The sequence below is a fragment of the Sceloporus occidentalis genome, unplaced genomic scaffold (assembly GCF_023333645.1).
Source record: "Sceloporus occidentalis isolate IW3139 unplaced genomic scaffold, rSceOcc1.0.p SCAF_155, whole genome shotgun sequence".
Lineage (NCBI taxonomy): Eukaryota > Metazoa > Chordata > Lepidosauria > Squamata > Phrynosomatidae > Sceloporus > Sceloporus occidentalis.
The window spans coordinates 1197497-1218490 of record NW_028317135.1 but is presented as its reverse complement, the minus strand read 5'-3'; the positions used below and the strand labels follow the sequence as shown (position 1 = coordinate 1218490).

General features: G+C 46.9%; 3 protein-coding genes across 3 annotated transcripts; 2 read left to right on the top strand and 1 right to left on the bottom strand.

The window, feature by feature from the left end:
- Positions 1-9581: 9581 nt before the first annotated feature.
- LOC149280481 (peroxisomal membrane protein 11B-like) lies at positions 9582-11487 on the bottom strand. The gene is made up of 4 exons (XM_089500436.1): positions 11432-11487; positions 10453-10568; positions 10165-10366; positions 9582-9948 (listed from the first exon to the last, which is right to left on the bottom strand). The coding sequence occupies exons 1-4, from the start codon at positions 11485-11487 to the stop codon at positions 9582-9584; spliced, it is 741 nt and encodes a 246-aa protein (XP_089356562.1).
- A 669-nt stretch (positions 11488-12156) lies between these two features.
- LOC149280480 (LIX1-like protein) lies at positions 12157-15083 on the top strand. Its single transcript, XM_089500435.1, has 6 exons — positions 12157-12412; positions 13207-13370; positions 13594-13734; positions 14274-14369; positions 14536-14613; positions 14841-15083. Exons 1-6 carry the CDS (start codon positions 12157-12159, stop codon positions 15081-15083), a joined length of 978 nt encoding a protein of 325 aa, XP_089356561.1.
- Positions 15084-17011: 1928 nt separating this feature from the next.
- Positions 17012-18591, top strand: LOC149280479 (RNA-binding protein 8A-like). Its single transcript, XM_089500437.1, has 6 exons — positions 17012-17078; positions 17533-17592; positions 17852-17929; positions 18008-18144; positions 18229-18365; positions 18546-18591. The coding sequence occupies exons 1-6, from the start codon at positions 17012-17014 to the stop codon at positions 18589-18591; spliced, it is 525 nt and encodes a 174-aa protein (XP_089356563.1).
- Positions 18592-20994: the final 2403 nt, after the last annotated feature.

Sequence of the window (20994 nt, the reverse complement as noted above, 5' to 3'; positions counted from 1 at the left end):
TGACAATTGGTGATCTCTTATTAATGTGGATTATTTGGTGGTCCGATCTAAATGCCACCTTTTTGAAAGACCCAAAATCCCAAAACACTGTCCAGAGGGTTAACCCGGCAGCTGAAGGGTTAACGTGTCACATGTACCATGACAGTGATAAATTATAAGGGGGCCACAGAGGCAGAGAGCGCCGCAGGCTGGAACGGCAGATTCTGTACAGTAGGGTACGTGCCACAAAACATGAAGAATGGATGCATGAAGCGTGGGGGCGCAGAATTAGAAATCCCTGGGGTGGGACACGCAACGTTCTGGGAACACGCAAGAAAAAAATTGCCCATCCACTTTGTCCGTTTCCCATCTAAAAAAGCACAAAACTTTATCAAGGATTTCCTTTTCAGGACAGCAGACTACTGTGTCCGAAAGTAGTTCCATGCTTCCATTATCCTTTACATAAAACAGTATACGGGATATGATCTAACTGAAGGAGCCAAACAAGTTCTGTTATAAAGCAATCAAATATGTGAAAATTGCATAACATGTAATTATGAACGTTGAATTTATTTATCTATATATTCTGTTTATGGTGGGATCTCATGCCCTTGAAGTTATTCACGTATGTGAATCTCAGAGGGATTGTTGGTGCTGGCCTGGGAACAGCCAATAGGTCTGTTTATGGACACCATTGCTGGGACGTATCAAAGCTTGTGTCTTCTCCTCCCAGCCGCAGATGAAAGGAGAAGACATCTTCTTTATGTATCCAGACACCTCTGGTAGGACTAAGGAGACCCTCCGAGTGTCACGTAGGCTCTGTTATGGGCCGTCTACACCGTCAGGGTCTGTTCTGGTGCATCAGAAACACAACATCACGAAGCCCTTGATCCTGGAGGAACAGAACCCAGAGCTGCCCTTATCTGTTAATTGCACGAATTAGAATAACATCTAACGAGTCCAGAGACCAGAGCGGTGGGGGAGGATCCGTCGGTCAGTTGGTCCTCAACATACATTAACAATTTTGTTAAATCATTAAATGTTTGTAGTTGGAAAAGCAAATATTTGGTTTCACTGGACGTCCTCTTTAGCACGTTATCCAAGTGTTATTTCTTAGAAATTTGAAGATGTGATACATTCCAGAGATGGAATCCTGAGACCAAAATGTTTCATTTCCCCCAATAATTTTCATAAATAGGAACGGTTAAGATGGGATACAACCATATGCTCTAATAATAACTATAGATAATTACTTTTTAATTGTGACCCCCACCCAATTCAAGCATTTGACCTTAAAGTGGTAGGAGAAGGAGATGTCCTTCTTGGAAGGCGATGTCTCGTTACATAAAACCATTTCATGGATTAAATTCTTGATTTGTTTACTATCGGGAAGCGGGAATAAGAACAGGAAATTGTTTGGGGACAGCCCAGGACAGATCTGCACGTCCGCCGGTTCTCAGCTCGGAACAGAGTGCAAAACATGTTGTTGAGTGGTTCCTCCTGGTGCCCTCATCCGTCATTAACTAACAGAAGGGCATAAGAGACACTGTGCCAATAAAGGAGGACGCACTTCATTGAGGTCACAATGGGCATCTGGTGGAACCCAAGTCAACAAGTCTATGACCATACACCTTCCCCTCTGCCGTCCTGCCGCTATGTGTTTCTCAACATATATATATTTAATTAAGCACACAATTGCGCTTATCGAAAATCCTGTCTCGAAGAGCTGGCCTGTTTGGTGCTACTTTTTGCCAAGGTTTATGTGTATTTTGTGCTCGCATCACTTGACCATTAAATGGTTGGTTATGACAGCAGAAACCTGGTTGCGGAGCAACTAGTGGCTGTCAAAGTTGCCAATCACAGGGCCACCGTGGTCTCTTGTTAGAAGAACAGAGACCTGCACTGGTTCCGGGGCACTGGAGACTTCTTCAGAGAGCCCCGGATCAGTGTGACCAACATGACGGAGAAGGAACACATTTTTGGTCCTCTAGAGGGTATATATCTCTTTATCTCTCCGAGTCTCTAAAGGTTAGCGTGATTACTAGCGTGATGGAAGAGGAGAGTCGTTAGGCTTTCCACCTTGCGGCTGTCTCGGAAGCAGGGGAGCCCAAGTTACTTCCACCAGCCACGTAATGAACGAGCTCCCTGGAGCAACAATCACAGGAGAGGTGTTCCCATGACTAACTGGTTTATAAATTAAATTGTGTAAATAAGATCTATTATTCCTCTTCTAAACGACTCCCAGGAATAGGGCAAAAAGTCACATAAAACGTAAATCCCCAGCTGTCGCCACACCCCCTAAAATAAAAATGCCCCTCTTTGGTGGTGTGAATTCTTTGGTCTTGGAATAGTTTATATTTTTGTAGTGTAAATGGAGGTCCTACCTCGTAGGATAAGCTTCGCAGAAGGTTGATAAGTCCGTGCAGGAGTCCCCAGGCCGAGTCAAGGACAGGATTGAGTCTTCTAAGACCACTTGCTAGGATGGCATTGATGAAATGCAGAATCCCGGACACAAGCTTCGGTGTGGCGCCCCCTGTTTCTTCCGTCTGATAACTGCCCACATTCTCCTTTCTTCCTGTAAAAGGTACGAATTAATGCTGAATATTGGCCGCATTATTAATCTATTTAATCCAAAAATATTTCGCAATACACTGCATCCAGACTGAGGCAGATTAATCTTTCTTTCTCTTCACATCCACCCCTGTAGACCTGGTGCTGGCTTTGTGCCAATGACCCCACCCCTGCAGAGCCTGATGCGGCTGCCTCCCAATGACCCCACCCCTGCCGGGGCTGACGCTGGCCTCCCCATAGTCCCTAGCTCCCCTGAAGACCTAATTCTAGCTTTATAAAAATAATCCCACCACTGCAGACATGACCATGATGGCTTCCTGCCAATGAGTCCACCCCTGCAGAGCCTGATATTGACTTCTTGCCATTGATCCCACCCCTGCAGAGCCCGGTGCTGGCTTCTTATAAATACAGGACTCTATACACACAGTGTCACATTTGAAAGGGAACTAATTCCCAATGTGATTAGTTATAATTTCTATGTTGGAGACTTGTACATGTATCAGATGGTCTGAGATGTGTGCCAGGCAACCAAACTGAGATTTTGGCTGGAGAGGATTGAAACATTAGAAAGGTTTCCAAAATGAGGCTCTGTGACAAGGGCAGCTTCGCAGCCTCCTATCCCCTAGAAATAAGAGGACCACCTACGATGTCCACATGGTAGTGACCACCTTGTGAATCCCAGGTGTCCATTTTTGGACATCCAGACTATGGTCCTACCTAGCAGCAAAAGCGACGGGAACAGATAATGTAACCGGCTTCCTGCAGAGCTTTGGAGGGCAGGCAGAACATTACAAGCACATGCTTAAATATAATTGCATTTCATTTCCTGGGCAAAATCAGCGAGTCGTAGAGACAGGCAACAAAAACAAAGACGCCAAGCACAGGACTCAAAGAACAATCGGTGCTAGGGGCCGGGGGAACGTTCTCCCGACGCCATCTTCAGCCCACAGAACGGCTGATAACTCATTTGGAGGCGCAGGTGTCCTGATGTTTCTGCTTAACAGCAATTTGCTGCTGGGGGATCGCAGCACGTCTGCCAAGTATCCCTGTTTAGTTTGGCCAGTCCCACTTAGGTCCCAAATCCCTGTGCAGATGAGATGCTATGTCTCACCTTCATCCGCTTCCGGAAGGTATTGATGCAATAGCTCCTCAGCCTGAGACATCACAAGCTCGGCCCCCAGTTTCACCAGTTCCTTGAGCCCTTGAGCCCTAAAGGTGAAAGCGGCCAGAGAGACAGCATCACGCGCATTTCTAGCCAAGGAACTGACTCTGTCCATGGAGTTCTGCAGCTGCTCCAGAACTTGATCTTTCATGGCACCCACGGTGTCTACCAACTTGTCCTGGAAATCAGAGACCACCTGCAGGGACAAAGCAGGACACGATGGTGATATAAGGTCAGGGTCAGAGGGGGTGGAAAAGTAGAAATATAATATGTTCTGAGAAATAGGAGCCTCTTGACCCATCTAACCTGCTTATTCATCTAGGACCTTACTTGGTCCTTGTCTTTTGCTGGGTATTGCCTTACACCTGTCCCATGCGCTCACCCCAGACTGGCCTCTACTGGACTCCGTCTCACTTACCCACTACCCTGTTTTCAAAAAAACATAATTTAGCTTATAACCTCTTTCCTGGTGTCTCCTCTCTATGATTTATTTCTCTCTTCCCGTCATTTTCCCCAAGCCATCCAAGTTGACACCCTTATTATTTCAGTTCTCTATATTACCCCTATCTTATGATTATATGTATTAAACAACCATGACCACGTTAAAATCACAAATGCCTTTCAGGGTGGATTGTTTTACAAGAGACTTATAGCGACCTATACCAACGTATAGCCCTTTGCCCATTCTCTGCGTTGAGAAGGACAAAGGAGACCATGTTCCACAAAAACGGATAGACAGTGAGACCTAGTGGCACAATATGTGTATAGCATCAGCTTCATTTTACCTTTCTTGAAACAAATGTCAAGAAACGTAAAAATGGCTAACTAACATCCCGCAAAGTAATACTGGCGGTCTCTGCTGGACATCGTACCTCATCTGCTGGCTGGTCCAGCACAGGAAGCCTGACCTCCAACTCATCGACCATCCAAACAGCCGCTTTGTTTATGGTGGAGACTGAAACAGAGATTGATATGAGAAGCCAATCCTTCTGTTACATACATCACAGTTACCTTCACCTTACTAGCCTAATGTTCTGGTTCCGTCTATGCCCCACAACACAGTACATGGTAGGTCTGCTCACAAAGGTTCCGTGGTCGAGCTTTAGAGGTCACCTTAACAAATTAACTTAAAACCGCTCAACATGACCTCACCTGAGCACCAACTTATCTGTTCATAAAAAGTTATGTCACCTTGGACATTGTGGGTCGTCAGTCATTTGAGTTGGTGGTCAAGTTGGCCGTTGAGTTCTGGGTCAGTCTGTCTCCTCATGAAGAGTGAAGTCGATGGCAACTGATCACAATACTCTATAAAGTGGGATCACTAGATCTCCGTGTCCTGGAGATCCGCTCTACAGAACTGATCACAGTACTCTAGGGGAGATCTCACCAGGGATCTACAAAGGGGCATCACAAGCTCTCCGTGTCCTCCAGAAGGTCGGCTGTATAAAACTCAATCCTATTGGAGAGCTTCATACAGTAAGAGTCCCATTTATCTTTCTCTCTCTCTCTCTCTTTTTTGCTAACGTCTCTCTTTTGCTAACGTCTCTCTCTGCTCATCCTCATTACGGACATCTGTGTTCGTAGCTAAATGGCTTTGTCTCCTGGCAATGAAAGGGAAGAATAATAACACCCCCCCCCTTTTTTTTTTTTGGTCAAACATTCTCACAATTCGGATAACAGGTCTGAAGCTTTTAAATAAAAGGAGCTATTAGCCGGGCCTGGCCTCCTGAGGCTGAAAGGCAATTATTTCTTGCTTCCAGTGGCCACTGTTAAATTAGCCGGCCCTGAATTTCCCTCCTGCGTGGAGTGGCTCCCGCCGAGCCGGGGCGCGCGTCCCATTTGCATCGCAGCGGTATTTTGTAGAATCATTCACATGGCAATACCTAACGTACCACTAACACATTTGTCGTGTGCCCCGAAACAGCCGGCCTCTGGCGCGCGATTGGTGGATGAAAGCCGGGGCTAGAACACGATTGCACGTTTTGATTTGATTGCCACGGAACAGAAAAAGGGGAGGGGGGGAGGCGCAAACCAACACGTGGCGCCCTGTTATTACCATCACGGACAATGCCACGTGAAATTCCCGAAGAGCATGCGCTAATCTAAAAAAAAAACCTCTTAACTCTTCCCAAACCCTCATGTAAATGAAATTACTAATAGATTTTTTAAGGTCAGGCTCCGTAGGTTTTCATACTTTACAAAAATAAAAATAAAAAGTTATCCAAAAAATCAGTTTTTGTAACGGCTTTTTTTTTTTTTTTTATTATTATTTTGGAGTCCATGTGTTAAAAAGAAAACATATCTTATATTTATAAAACTTAGTGGTATTTAAATATTAATTATGTTTATTTATTTTTTAAACCAAAGACTACTATCTAAGCAACCATGTATGTTTGGTATATTTTTGTCAAAAAAAGTTTCACGTTCAGATTTTTCTAGACTTATTGCGAAAATACAACAAATAATTATTTCTAACGTTTGCCTTGACTTTTCCCCCGCCTTGTCGAAGCGATGAATATGCCCCTACATTTCTGTGAATCAAGCACATGGCCCAGCTACTCACTTTGAGGTCCCATGATACTCAGGACAGGGGCCACGCACTTGGCGGCCACGTGGCTGGCAGCTTTTGCGCCCCTCTCGGACATGCTGCAAAAATATCCCACCAATGGATTGAGGTTCTTTATATCTTGATAGGCAAATGTGAGTATCTGGTAGGACGACTGGACGAGAGGAAGCCTGGCCATTCGATACAATGCATTCTCCTGTAGAGACAGATGGATTGGCCATGGTCAGAGGTCTCCTAGGGACTGAAATGATCCTCAATATTTTAGCCCCTCTCAATTGAATAGAAATAACCTCTTCGGGGAATGGTATATTGGTGGATAGATGATTGAGTGAAAGTATGGAAAACCAAAAAGTTGATGGGACAATGAGTGGGTAGCTGACTGAATGAGAGAAAGAGGAAGAAATTGATGGGTGGAGGAATGGACAAACTGGTAGATGAATGGGAGGAATGTTGAGAGTGTGGCTGGACAGACTGTTAGATGTTTGAATTAATAAAGCATATGCCATGGCATAGAGGAATGAATAAAATGGTTGAGTAGATAGTTTGGTGGAATCTTTATGGGGGTTGGGATGTGGGTTATTTGATTGATAGGATGGTAGAATTTCAGATAGGATGACTAGTTGGGTGGATTAGTGATGATTCATTGGTTGAATGGAAATATGGAGTGATGGGTGGTTGGGTGGATTAGTAATGGCTGCTTGGTTGATGGACATATGGAGTGATGGGTAGTTGGGTGGATTAGTGGTGGTACATTGGATGAATAGATGTATGGAATGATGGGTGGTTGGGTTGATTAGTAATTGCTGCTTGGTGGGATGGAAGCATGGAGCGATGGGTGTTTGGGTGGATTAGTGGTGGTACATTGGTTGGATGGAAGTGTGAGTGATGGGTATTTGGGTGGATTAGTAATGGTTACTTGGTAGAATGTACATATGGAGTGATGAGTTTGCTGTAGGTTGGATCATATTGATGAAGGGCTCCTGATCGATACATTTACTTAGACCGACTTATCATCAAGCCCCCAAAATAGTAGATGACTGGGGATTACCGGATGGATCTGTTCCTGCTCTCTTCCGGCCATGTTGAAACAGGACCCTGCATATACAATAAATGAAAACATATATTTTTCGTAGATTTAAAGAATAGAACACACAATGCAAGGATAGAGAGATGACACGGCTCTCCACTCCATCCCCACCGTCTCTGTGCAAAGTGTCTATGATATAACCAAACCCCCCCAGGTCTGACACTGTGTAAAGCAAGGTAACCCGGGACTAGGAGACTAACAAGGTATCGACTGGGGGGTGGCGAGTGTACTGAACTCCGTGGTACGTTTCATCACCAAAAGCAGAGAAAGATAAGATGGACCAACTGGTTCCGTTGCAGAGGAATTTAACTTTCATATATATGTTTGACAAAAAAAACCCTGAGGGGGCAACCCAGCAGAGGTGGTAGAGGGTAATACAGTGAGGGTATTAAACATGCGCGGGATAGACATACGGCTCCTGAATCTAAGACGAGACCAACGACTGATTAAGGTTTGAGTCTTTACAGCGGGAAAAAACGTCGGACTAGACGATCTGCCGGCAGGTTCTACGTATGTTTCCATATATCTCTTAAAACACGCTGTATAGAGCCAATTTACTAATAGAGCCAAAATGTGAAACCCCCATTTGTTTTGCATTACTGTATGGATGAGATCAGACGCATTAGCACTCTTTGTTTCCAGTGTCTGCATTTCTAATCCCATATAACGATTATAAACGTGTATTTGCAAACCCAGCCGCTCTCATAAAACTCCAAAACTCAAGAAATGAACTTTATATTATATTGTTATTCCAGTAAGTACCCTGATTTAGCTATACATTATACAGGGCCAGTCCAGCTCTTCTTGAAGCGGAAACGCACAGGGGTTGGCCCTTCATAATGCTCAATTAAGTCATGGAGCTGACATTTAAGAACGTTCCAATCTAGAAAGCCTGGTCAGTAATTCCCGGGATACTTGGCACACATTTTCTGACATTCCATTCTTTTACCTTTATGGATAACAGCTTCTCGTCTCTCCTTTAGTAGACTCCTCTTAGCGGTCTGTAGGTCCGAGCTCACGACCAGGTCAACAAGAAGGAGTAATAGGTTCGGCGTTAGACTGCAGGGACTTTCCGAGGTTTGGGTACAGAGAGATTGAATATTTTCTATTTTATCTTTGATATAAACAGCCTGCGTCGTCCAATCAGATAAAAGAGTCTTCCTCGATTTCAACCAGAACCAAAGCGTAACCAAAGAGGATTAAAAAACATCACCCTGCTGACTTTGTGCTTTTTGTTTACTTTGTTACAAAACCTTGTCCTAACTTTTCATAATATATATATATATATGTTTTTATTCTTAGCTGGCCACTTCCACATAAACTCATTGAGACCCCGATGCTGGAGGACACGCAGATTCATAAATGAAGTAAAGGAATTGCTGTCTGTTTTATTAGTGGTTCCAATTTAACAGTATTTACAATGTTACAATTATACATTATATACAGTAATCGGGTTGCAGACGCGTCACAGGTTGTGTTTTTCAGGTGAAAATGCTGGAAAGAATGCATCAGATCTGCCATGGATACGTCCAGAGAAGACGCGTTCAGTAAGTGCAGTATTTTTGACACATTAGATGTAGTGAGCTTCCCTATAATGAGCTTCCCCTATAGTGCATTTGATCAGCGGGTAAGAGGGCTGGGGGGTAAGGGGCTACTAGCAGGGGCCGGAGCGTGCATCGCATCATCATCATAGTCTTACTTTTAATAGAAATAATCTGTGATCAGGTATTTGTAAACATGGCTGGTTCAACAAAGGCCAGCTCTTTGTCCACCCAAAACCCCAACTCCCCCTCAACTACTTCCTACTATGAGATCTGTCCCCTAAATGATCCGTTAGATCGGCCAATGGGGGATGGAAACGGTCTACATGCGTTAGACTTCCTCTGTCTAACAAAGTTTAATAAGAACCTCTAGCCACCCATATCTGCGCCGGTGAATCGGCAACATTTTTTTTTTTTTTAAATATTACTTGAAATGGGGACACTGATGATTTTACAATTCTCTCCTCATAGGGTGGGAGGTCTTATAGTTTTTTGCCATGCACTTGCCAACATACATGTTCCAGATGTGGCAAAGTTTCCATGCTTTGGTAAATCTCACGCTTCGCGCTCCGGTTGGGTCCGGGTTAAAAGCCAGAGGGGGAATTTAAGAAGGAGAGCTGCTTACATGAAAAGGGGGTTCTTACGGGGAGGGTGTAACAAAAACATAGTGCTGAGCTAGGGTTTCAGTTTTAACCAAGGGTGGACAATGGTCAGAATAGACAGTATGGAAGACGTGAGACCGCAAAGCCCTATGAACCCGGGGTTGGTCTTGTAAAGTCCCAGCTTGTCCAACGGGATGAAGAGATCGCAGGTATTCTTCAGGACGTCAAGAAGGAGAGGTGGGTTGTTCCTGAAGATGTGGACGAGGAGCTTCAGTTTAATGACCAGGAGATGGTGCGGGGATCGGTTTCTGTCAGGAACCGGCCCGTTCTCCACATTGAGCTTGGTCATGGGTCGTTTGCTGCTGTTGTCCGCGTCCATGAGAAGTTTCAGCTCGTAGAGATCTCGGCTCAAATTCATGATGAGGGAGAAGAGATAATACCTGCAGCACAGAAGAAGACATGTGAACTAGGACTTAGCACTACTGCCAGACCATCAGAACACCACGGACACCTAGTAGACTACTTCAATGGTTAATAGACCCATGGAACGTGAGGCTTGGAAAAAGGAGATAACGGGATTGAGCAAAATACAGGAGAAAGACCACCAAGAACAAATCCAAACTTTCAAACCGTGTGCAGACGGAAAAAGGTCTCACCTGAACGAGCGTTGGCTCCACTTCTCCTGGTCCATCTTCTTGGACAGTCCAGTCTTCCCGACCCACAGAATGTTGTCGCAGGCGAAGTACATGGCTCTGTTGAGGTGGCTGACGGTGATACAGAACCTCAGGACCACATCGGAGAGATGGATGGCCCGCTTGGCTGATTCCAAAGCGTCGGCAGAGTTCCCCAACCGGAATACTACGGACAGACGAGACCAACGGTAACGCGCCCGTCTACACGCAGCCGTGTCACAGAAAACACGCACGCTGACACGGAACACTTACGCTTCCTCCCCAGGCTCAGGTGGGCCTCCAGCTGCTTCAATGTGGCCACAAGTTCGGCACTGGCTCCATTTTTTTGGAGCGTGTATCCGAGTAAGGTGCAGGCGTACTGCGCAGCCCTAGAGAGAAGATAACGCCCCGTTTAATGATCGGTTCCCTAAAACAAAATCGGACATTCAACCAAAAACTCCAACCCAACGGAAGCATTCATCAGGATCTTCAAGAGGACCCAATATTTTTCATTAAGTTCGTAAAACATTCTCTTTGTGGAATAAGAACGCAATCCCTTTCCCATTACAATAAATCACATGCCTCTGCGGCCATAACTGCAACAAATGCAAAACGCATGGGTTGCAGCAGGATAAAGACGGGCTTTTTACTGCCCAGAATCAGCGGAATTAGCATGACTGACGACGGCACGAACTGTAAACAGGGTCAAAAACCCCATGAAGGAAGAAATAAAAAAGGATTTATTTAATTTACGTGAAACTAAGTAACAGTTTCTGGAATTTACCAAATCACATGGGGGGGGGGTTGCGTAATGTTTTCTCTGTTAGTTTGGAAGTCGAGCGCAAGTCTGCCTCCTCTGCAAGGCGCAGCGAATTATAAAACACGTGTAACTTCTACAAATAAAAAACAATAACGTGACAGAGACTGAACCCCAGGAAATAGTATATCGGCTCCTATTCGTTATGGGGAGGAGGCAGCATCTCTGTCATTCTATGATCTGCACTTCAAGGGCCATCTTAACCAACTTAATGGGGATCTTTATGGGTAGCCAGGCACTGTTGCTGGGCTCCCAGGGGCTGGCCAGGCACATGTGACTGATGGATAGGACCATCATGTGTCCCTCAGGCTGGCTAGGCTCTGTTCCTGGACCCCTATGGTTAGCTACATGCATGTGATTGACGGCTAGTAGCATCATGAGCCCCTAAGCGAAGTCGGCTTTACAGGGGATAGGTTCAGAACTCGTTGTCCCCACCTGATGACCCGCTCCTTGGCCTGGCTCTGGCCACTAAACCGGACCCAAGAATCCATGTGTCCGCTCGGTGTCACAGTCTGAGGGTTTAAAGATCACATTAGCAAGGTTCACTTCCTGTGACGACGGGGGCAGGCAGGGCACATACATCCTCACTCGGCAAAATGCTTTTCAGGCCCCCCCTAGGAGGAGGATCCAGTGGAAATGATTTAAACTGTTATCCCAGCTCATGGGCGTGCCCGGCCAGACGGATAATATGTAACATCTGTATGAATGTATAGGCTTTCAATTATGGGAGGTTATGTACTGTACATTAATTATATACGTGTGCGGAACGCACTCTATATACATTATAAACATTATTATAATAGGGACTGTCAAGAGGAAATTGACCAATCACAGCTTGGTTTTAGGGGAAGGTCCCGCCTCCATATTCTGATTGACACGTTAAGGTTTCTCCTTTGCCCTGCTTCCCCTCCCTGCTATGATTGGCATGCGCTGGAATGGCCCACAGAGCCCCGCCCCTGGGTCCTTGCCGTCCCTTTCATCCCCTGTGACCCCGCCCCCGGATGTTATGATTGACGTGCTCGCTGTCCCTCTGACGGCAGCTGATTAGCGTGTTTCCCTTGCTAACGCCCCTGAGCCAGTCGTTGATTGGTTCTTTGTTCGTTCCGCGCCCCTCGGCCCGTTGACTGACAGCCCGATCCCAGTCCCGTTATTCACCGGTTATGGATACTCTCCGTTCGCAGCGGCTGCAGCCCGGTGTTGGGGTTAGCGGGGGTACGCTGCGTTCCCTGCGGCCCGGAGTCACCGGTGGCTCGCTCTCCGCTATCCCGGCCTCGGCTCCTCCACCTCCGCTTGGCCTGGGGGCCCCAGGGACCCTTAGTGCAGGGTTCGGGACCCCCGGTAACCCGGCCGTCCTCAGGGAGGCGGTAGAGGCCGTGGTGAGGAGCTTTGCCAAGCACACCCAGGGCTATGGCAGGGGTGAGTGCCAGACTGGGCATCAGAGGGTATTCATGGGTAGTGCCGGCCTGTGGTGGGGTATTAATGTGGGCAGTGCCGAGCTGTGATGGGGTATTAATGGGGGCAGTGCTGGGCTGTGGTGGGGTATAAATGGGGGCAGTGCCGGGCTGTGATGGGGTATTAATGGGGGCAGTGATGGGGTATTAATGGGGGCAGTGCCGGGCTGTGGTGGGGTATTAATGGGGGCAGTGCCGGGCTGTGGTGGGGTATTAATAGGGGCAGTGCCGGGCTACGATGGGGTATTAATGGGGGCAGTGCTGGCCTGTGATGGGGTATTAATGGGGGCAGTGCCGGGTATTACCAGGTTTAGCAGTAGATGGGCAGACTGGGTAAGGGGGGCAGATTGTGAGAGAATTCGGGTATAACTGTCATTAAAACGTTACGGACACAAAGCTGTCATTCACTGGGGTCACACGGGGTAAAATCACAGGGGCAACAGACGAGATGCCGCGCATGTATACCACCAGCTGGGGCTTATTTTAGGAGCCAGGAACAGCTTTCTCTATGGGAATTACTATACAAATAGCACCAGAGACTACGTGCCTGAAATAGAATGTTGGGGGCCGTGAGGGCCGTTCCCAGCTGCCATAGGCTCTGTCCAGCCCCGCATCCAGACAGATTTACCGAGAGGGTGGTGGATAAGCGGAACAGTCTCCCAGCAGAAGTGGTAGGGGCTCTGGGAGGGGAAGAGTTAATATACTCTGGTTTCTAGTGTTTTTTTGTGTTTTTACTGAAACCTCTGTGTTTTGCCCCAGTGAATGTGGTGGAGGCGCTGCAGGAGTTCTGGCAGATGAAGCAGACGCGGGGGGCGGATTTAAAGAACGGCGCCCTGGTGGTCTACGAAATGGTCCCCTCCAACAGCCCCCCTTACGTCTGCTACGTTACCCTCCCGGGGGGCAGCTGTTTTGGGAGCTTTCAGGTAAATAAAAAGTTGGAAGGAAAATCACTAAAACCTCAACATATCCTGGCCCCTTAAGAGTTAAATCCGTGTATCAGAGTTTCTGTTGGCTGCCTTCCCTGGAAAGTGTGATGGCTTCCGGACGTCCGATCTGTGTTCCATCATGCGCGGGGCGGCTCGGAGTGGTTACAAGCAGCCCTTTTTGGGTTTGTTTTTTGTTATTTTTATTTTTTTTCCTCCCCAGTTTTGTCCAACGAAGGCAGAAGCCCGCAGGAGCGCGGCGAAGATCGCCCTAATGAATTCCGTGTTTAACGAGCACCCTTCCCGGAGGATCACCGACGAGTTTATCGAGAAGAGCGTGTTGGAGGCTCTGGCCACGTTTAATGTAAGGGGGGGGGGGGTGATGATATCATGTGACGTGGATGGTAGATAAGTGGTCAGCCTCCCGGCAGAAGTGGTAGAAGGAATGTATGGGATGGGCATGTGGCTCCTGAATGGGGCTGATCTGGAGCTTTTATATTTCTTCCTCCCTCTCCCCATTGGCTGGATGAAATTTACCCCAGCTGCCCCCCCCCATTTATTAGTAACCAAAACCAGATTTATTAAATCTTCTATTTATTTATGAATTTATTGTCGTTTCTTGTGGTTCCAGAGCCGTTCCCGGCAGGATTTTTTAATATTTATGCCGCTATTTTAAGAAACCCAGAATTGGCAAAACAAACCCCAATAAATATTTTGAGTCGGAAATTAACCCCCCACGTTCCCCGCTTCCTTAGGGTGAAATCTGAATATTTCTGATGCCTCGGGCAGGAGGTTTTTCCACTGATGGGCTACGGCATCTGCAGGCGCTATAGAAATAAATGTGATGCCGTTTTGGGGCCGTTGTCTGCTATTGAATTATTCTTCTGGCGTTTATGATTTTAGGGGAACAGAGAAGAGGCTGATAACCCCAATACTGGAATCGGTGCCTTCCGCTTCATGCTGGAGTCCAACAAGGGCAAGTCAATGCTAGAGTTCCAGGTAAAAGCCCCCTGTTACCCCTCCGGGGGGTTTTCCTCCCCTCTTATAAGGGGGGCGTTCGCAGAAATGGTTCGCAAACCCTCGTCGGAGTGGATTAATTGGGCCGCGTTGTACAGCGCTGTGGAATATGATGGCGCTATACAGAACCGATCCGTCTCTTTTCCAGGAGCTCATGACGGTTTTCCAGCTCCTGCACTGGAACGGCAGCCTGAAAGCCATGAGAGAACGCCAGTGCTCCCGGCAGGTAAGCGGCGGGTCTCCGCGCGGCCCCCCGGACCCTGATCTCTAACTACACTGGGGAGCCCACTGGGCAATAGGGGCAATTCCCCAGAAGTGGCAGCGCGGCTTTCAGGATCTCCTCGCATGCTCGCCGGCAGGCAAATCAGCTGCTTTTTTAATAAAGCCCCCCCCCCTTCTGTGCAGAATTCTGCTGTCCAAATGAAGATGGTCTTGTGACTATTTCCTCCCCAGGAGGTGCTGGCTCACTACTCCCACCGCGCGCTGGATGACGATATGAGGAACCAGATGGCCATGGATTGGGTGAACCGCGAGCAGGACGCCCCGGGGACCCTGACCAGAGAGCTGGCGTCCACGGAGAGGCAGCTGGACGAAGCGAGGCTCGCGGGGAAAGAGCTCCGTTACCACAAGGAGAAGAAGGATATCCTGATGCTGGCGGCGGGGCAGCTGGGAAACATGCACTCCTCCAACTGCTAGGCCGCGCGCCAACTACCCCCTCTAACCGGCACAACGAGCCTGTGGTGAGCAACGGCCGGCCTTCGGACCCGCTTCACGGTGAGCACGGCTCCGGAACTCTTCCAGGCCGGATCTAGAACCCAGAGGCTGGAGACCTCTTGACTCGCGAAGGAGAGACTTGAAGAGCTCTGTACACGTGAAGGAGAGACTGTTGAGGTTTGTGAGCTTTGTACACGCAAGCAACTGAAGAAGAGACCTCCACTAGTGAGTGGCCCCCCGGCCAGGTGTCTGTTTCCCGATCTCCCACTTCTAGAACCGGTCCGTTGCTCACCACAGCCTCGGATATCCCGAGAAACCCAGAGGCTCCGCATCTAAACATCCGTCGCAGCGACCGTGTTTGCACACTTATTTGTACAGGTTTTATACACTCGTGCTCTGCACTTTTACTTGCCAGGGCCATACATTTTTATATAATATATATATTTTCATAGTAATTTCACCATTTTTGTAGTTTTTACACGCCTCCCCGGCGTGGACTCTCTGGAAAGGGTACACCGTTTCAGAGGTGGCGACTTTTTTTTGTGTGTCTGTAGCCGTTATAATATTTACGTTTAACTAATGTACTTTTTGTAGAATATACCTTTTTTTACAATGATGTAGGAAGTTCAGGTTTTATATAGTTATCTGAGAAACGGTTCAATGTTTTGGGTTGGGCTGAAAAACTCCTTTATTGGGAAACCACAAAACAGGGCTAAAACTTACCTTTATTCGTATAGGTTATCTAGACACAAGCAAGACGCAGGTGGCTCCCAGTGGGAGGGGCTTAACAGTGGCCCCACCCATGCAGTGCTAAACTCCACCCAATTTAAATGCCACACCCTGCTTCCAGCCATCACAGAACATTTCTTGTCTGCTCCTGGCATCAGAAAAGTAAATCCAACTCCGGAAATGAGAGAGTGGGAACTTGCGCGACCGAATCCACAAGGGCCGGGGTTTTGGGCCGGCAGGGTTTTGTGGATGCTGGGTTTCTGTAGTTAAATAAAGCAATATTCTCTCCGCTGGCATTAGAATGGCCTCTTGCTGTAGCTGTAATACTTACTACCTAACAAGGTCTCCGCTTTTGGAACGCGACCGATCTCCTGTGTGTTTTTGTATCGAGGTATAAACCAATAAAAAGCAATGTTTTACAGCATTTGACGTAAAACGTATTACGTTTCTGATTTCCCGTTGGATTCACGCCGCTTCCAAGAAACACTCCGGTGCTGATCATTCCTCCCTGGGTGGCAGTAAGTGGGCAATTATTGGGGGGTTATGGTTAAGGGAATCTCGTGCAAAGATGGAAAAGTGGTCTTATCACCATAGCAACCAGTGGAATGCTGGAAGCAATAGAACATTACTGCAGTTGCTATGTGACTGCACTTATTTTTTTAGTTTGTGGTCTTCGGTGGAGGGAGCCGAGAACTGACCGTTTGGGCCGCCTGGGATGACATTGGCCGCTATGGTACCAGCAAGCCGGTAAATATTTTATTTAGTCCCCCGCTAACACTACGGACCCTTTCCCAAAACAAAGGTGCTAATCATACTCATGAAAAGGGTTAGACATGGCCCACCATTGTTTTACTATGTCCTTTTACAATTTCTTCATTACTTTTTACATAATAAATGATCCAAAGTAACCAATAATTCATGTTTCATCCATTGGGTACACTCAATAATCACGGCGCATGCAATATCTTGACAACCGCAATATGGCTTCCTGCGGCAATGGCTTGACAATTCCAATATGGCCGCCGTGGAGATCCTCCGCCCCCGTACTGGCAAAACATGGGTGAACGCCGCCTGCCTTTACGTCACTTCCGTTCCGCAGCGCCCAGTTGTCTTTTACTTCATATTCCCGCGACGGAAGCGATCTCTACCCGCTTCTCTGTTGCTGCTACGACTCTCTAACCATGGCGGACGTACTGGATTTACACGAGGCCGGCGGGGAAGACTTTGCTATGGATGAGGATGGCGATGGTGAGAAGGGAATGGGGGGACCGGGCTGTACTGGAGCCTGTAATTGCCCCCGGGGGGGAATTAACCGTCTGTATGCTGGGGGCAGGGCCTCACACAGCAGTACCGGAGTATCCCGTGAGACTGGTTAATCTATAACCTCCCAGCTGCTAGTATATATATATATATATATATATACACATATACACACACACACACCCATCTAGGGCAGAACAGATGATTGAGTAGGAACATTAACCCTTTCTTGCGTATGTGTTTATATAGCTGATCCTGTGTGCACCCCATAGTATTTTCTTTGTAGCTGGGTATAATATATACATCTTGGGGTATTTTTCTGTCTTTTTATTTGTTACGGGTAAGTCATAGGCAAATTAATTAAGATCTTTCCAGCTTGCTTAAAATTGCTCTTTTTCCGGTGCGGTGAAATAATCCTGACTTTTTATGTTTGTTGTTGCAGAGAGCATTCACAAATTAAAGGAAAAAGCCAAGAAACGGAAAGGCAGAGGCTTTGGTGCTGGTGAGTCCAAAAGCATTATCCTTGTACAGGTGTTTGGGTTTGTTTAGGGGTCTCTCAGTCTCAGGGAGACCCCTAAACAAGCCATGCGAATGAAATCACTTCGTGTTGTTCACATCTCACACTTAGAGAATGGAGGGGTTGGGGATTCTCCAGAATTGCCCCAAGCCACGTGCAAGGGGGACACCCCAGATAGCGTGGCAGGACTATCCCTTCATCAACTTACCTTTTGGGTAAAACATGTTGTTTTTGGTTTCTGTAGAGGAAGGTTCCAGAGCGCGAGTCCGAGAAGATTACGACACTGTGGAGCAGGACGGTGATGAACCGGGTCCACAAAGATGTGAGTGCTGAGACTCGAGCCTTGGGTATGGTTTGTAATGGCAACTGGAGGATTTTAAATGGATTTTGTTCTCCCCAGCGGTTGAAGGCTGGATCCTGTTTGTGACGGGTGTCCACGAAGAAGCCACAGAGGAAGATATTCACGATAAATTTGCGGAATTTGGAGAGATTAAGAACGTTCACTTAAATCTGGACAGAAGGACGGGTTACCTAAAGGTGAGTCAGGTTGATTAAAGGTAGTCTATCCCTGCCTTGTGGTTACTAAGCTTCCGTGTTAAACTCGAATCGTCTTACCTGCAGGGCTATGCTCTGGTCGAATATGAAACTTACAAAGAGGCGCTGGCTGCCATGGAAGGCTTAAATGGACAAGACCTCATGGGGCAGCCCGTCAGCGTGGACTGGTGCTTCGTCAGGGGACCTCCAAAAGGGAAGAGACGGTAAGAGCCCACCATTATTCCACCAGCGTGCCCTTTGCATGTTTACCTAGGGAGAGAGAGAGCTTCTCATAGGCTGATTGGCGCCTTTGACCCCTGCTCATTGTGAACGTCCGGACAATTCTGAAAGCGCCTGCTATGTCTTAATCTTCGTTCTTTTTTTTTTTTTTTTCTTTCTTCCAGAGGTGGCCGTAGGAGAAGTCGGAGTCCAGACAGAAGAAGGCGTTAGCATCTGCTTGTCTCCTGTTGATTGGCATAGAGGTGTTTCTGTTCTTCTAGCTTATTTTGTATTGGATATTCTTGTGTTTTTAATTTTGCATAAAGGGAGGCAACGAAACCTCTTTGAATTAAAGAAAAGGGGGGGGGGGGGGTTATGTTTTGAGTGATGGTTAAGACCTTTTGCAATAAAGTTTTGTTATTAACCTGTCTACTGACTACTGAAATGAGTGAATTAACTGAAATGCTCAGTCCTCCTGACCATGCATATTACGAAACAGTTTTCAGTGTATTCCTCTTCTTGATTCTAAAGCAAGCCTCCCATTATGCACATCCAAAACAGCGTCTACTGTCTACATATTTCTATCTTCAAGCACTAAAGTCTATCCTCTCTGTTTTCAGAGAACTCCGCTTTCACTACTATCCTCCTGGAATACCGTGTTTGCTCAATTATAAGACAAGGTTTTTGTCAGAGCAAATGCTCTGAAAAGTACCCCTCGTCTTATATTAAAGGTCTTATTATAGTAAAATAAAGGTCTGACTATAAGGCTAAGATCCAGATCCCCCGGATCGACCCGGATCCTCCTCTGGCAGCTGTTGACGTCTGCGTGATGCGTACAGACAACCTCCACTGCTGCCGGTGCTTCCATGACGGTGCTCGGTCAGAGAAGCCCCTGTGGAAGTGCCGGTTGAAGCGGAGGTTGTCTGTGCGCATCCCGCAGATGTTCACCGGCTGTCTCCGCTTAACACCAGGGAGTCTGGAGCTTAGGGGCCAAGTCTGGGAATGCACTAAGGTAAGCTAGGGGCGGAGGGAACGTGGCATACAGGGGGGTGTAAGGCATATCTGGTTGGTAGAGTGGCATATAGGGTATAAGGCATAATATATGGGGGGTGGGCAGAGTGGCTGTTGGTTGAATTAATGGTCTCATTCTCCTCAGAAAAAGTTTGTTCTTTATTTAGATCATGCGCCTAATCGAGACAAGGCACACAACACACAATTCGAAGCGTTGTCTAATTACGTATTTGGATTACATGGTTTATATTAGGGCTGCAACTAACGATTATTTTCATAATCGATTAGTTGGCCGATTATTTTTTCGATTAATCGGGTAAAAAAAAATAAATAATAATTAAAGCTATATTTTAACAAGAACTCAAAAAATACCAAAAAAAGCTTTACTAGTAAATATTCATGTAAACTATTTTTGTCCAGTTATGCACATCTCACCCCTAGCTTGCCTCTCTGTCCCAGAAATGCATATCAGGAGGGGTATAAGGCATATCAGGGGACAGTGGCATATAGGAGGTATAAGGGGATACCTCCTATATGCCACTCTGTCCCCTGATATGCATTATACCCCTCCTGATATGCCTTATAGCCCCCTATATGCCACTGATATGCCACTTTGTCCCCTAATATGCCACTGTGCCCCTGATATGCATTATACCCCTCCTGATATGCCTTATAGCCCCCTATATGCCACTGATATGCCACTTTGTCCCCTGATATGCCTTATAGCCCCATATATATGCCACAGTGCCCCGATATGCCACTGTGCCCTCCTGATATGCCTTATAGCCCCCTATATGCCTTTACCCTTGATATGCCACCATGCCCAATATGCCTTTTACCCCTATATGCCACTGAGATGCCACTGTGCCCCCTGATATGCCTTATAGCGCCTTCATGCCACTGTGCCCCCTGATACGCCTTATAGCCCCTTTATGCCACTGTCCCCCCTGATATGCCTTATAGCCCCTTTATGCCACTGTGCCCCCTGATATGTCTTATGCCCCCCCGATATAAGAAAAACTGACATCACTAAAATTGTTTTTTTATATTTATATTTATTAAATATAGACAAAAAAAATACACAATACAATATAAATATATATAAATATATGGACAATAAATCAAATATTCTAGACATAAAAAAAAAACACAAATGCACATAATTAATAGATCCCGCAAAAATTCTACCTGCCCCACCAGGGGTTAATATATCAACAGAAGAAACACAGGGCAAATGAGCATAAAAATAAAGATAATACTTACCCAGTGCTGCTTACTTGTCCTGTTTTTCTTCTGTTGATATATTAACCCCTGGTGGGGCAGGTGGAAGTGGCAGTACACAGTGCACATCGCGCACTAAAATCCAAATCCCCAGCAGGCGCTGCAGCGGGACCTGGATCCTCTCCGGCAGCCGGTAGGGGTCTGTTCGATGCGCGCAGACAGCCGCTTCTCCCCTCCGCTTCCCTTGGGGCTTCCATGATGGAAGCCGCACCGGAAGGTCACGTGACGCCGGGTTCAGTAATAGAAGCCCCGGCGGAAGTGGAGGGGAGAAGCGGAAGGGGAGAAGCGGAGGATGTCTGCGCGTTTTGCACAGACCCTCACCGGGTGGCAGAGAGGATCCAG

Coding starts and splice junctions, on each gene's coding strand:
- LOC149280481 (XM_089500436.1), bottom strand. CDS start 11,487: ATGGATTCTTGGGTCCGGTTTAGTGGCCAGAGCCAGGCCAAGGAGCGG. Junction 10,569..11,431: donor GCCAAGGAGCGGGTCATCAG/GTGGGGACAACG, acceptor TCTTCTCTCTAG/GGCTGCGCAGTACGCCTGCA. Junction 10,367..10,452: donor CCTGAGCCTGGGGAGGAAGC/GTAAGTGTTCCG, acceptor GTCTGTCCGTAG/TATTCCGGTTGGGGAACTCT.
- LOC149280480 (XM_089500435.1), top strand. CDS start 12,157: ATGGATACTCTCCGTTCGCAGCGGCTGCAGCCCGGTGTTGGGGTTAGC. Junction 13,735..14,273: donor AGGCTCTGGCCACGTTTAAT/GTAAGGGGGGGG, acceptor TTATGATTTTAG/GGGAACAGAGAAGAGGCTGA. Junction 14,370..14,535: donor AGTCAATGCTAGAGTTCCAG/GTAAAAGCCCCC, acceptor TCTCTTTTCCAG/GAGCTCATGACGGTTTTCCA.
- LOC149280479 (XM_089500437.1), top strand. CDS start 17,012: ATGGCGGACGTACTGGATTTACACGAGGCCGGCGGGGAAGACTTTGCT. Junction 17,593..17,851: donor AGGCAGAGGCTTTGGTGCTG/GTGAGTCCAAAA, acceptor TGGTTTCTGTAG/AGGAAGGTTCCAGAGCGCGA. Junction 18,145..18,228: donor GAAGGACGGGTTACCTAAAG/GTGAGTCAGGTT, acceptor TCTTACCTGCAG/GGCTATGCTCTGGTCGAATA.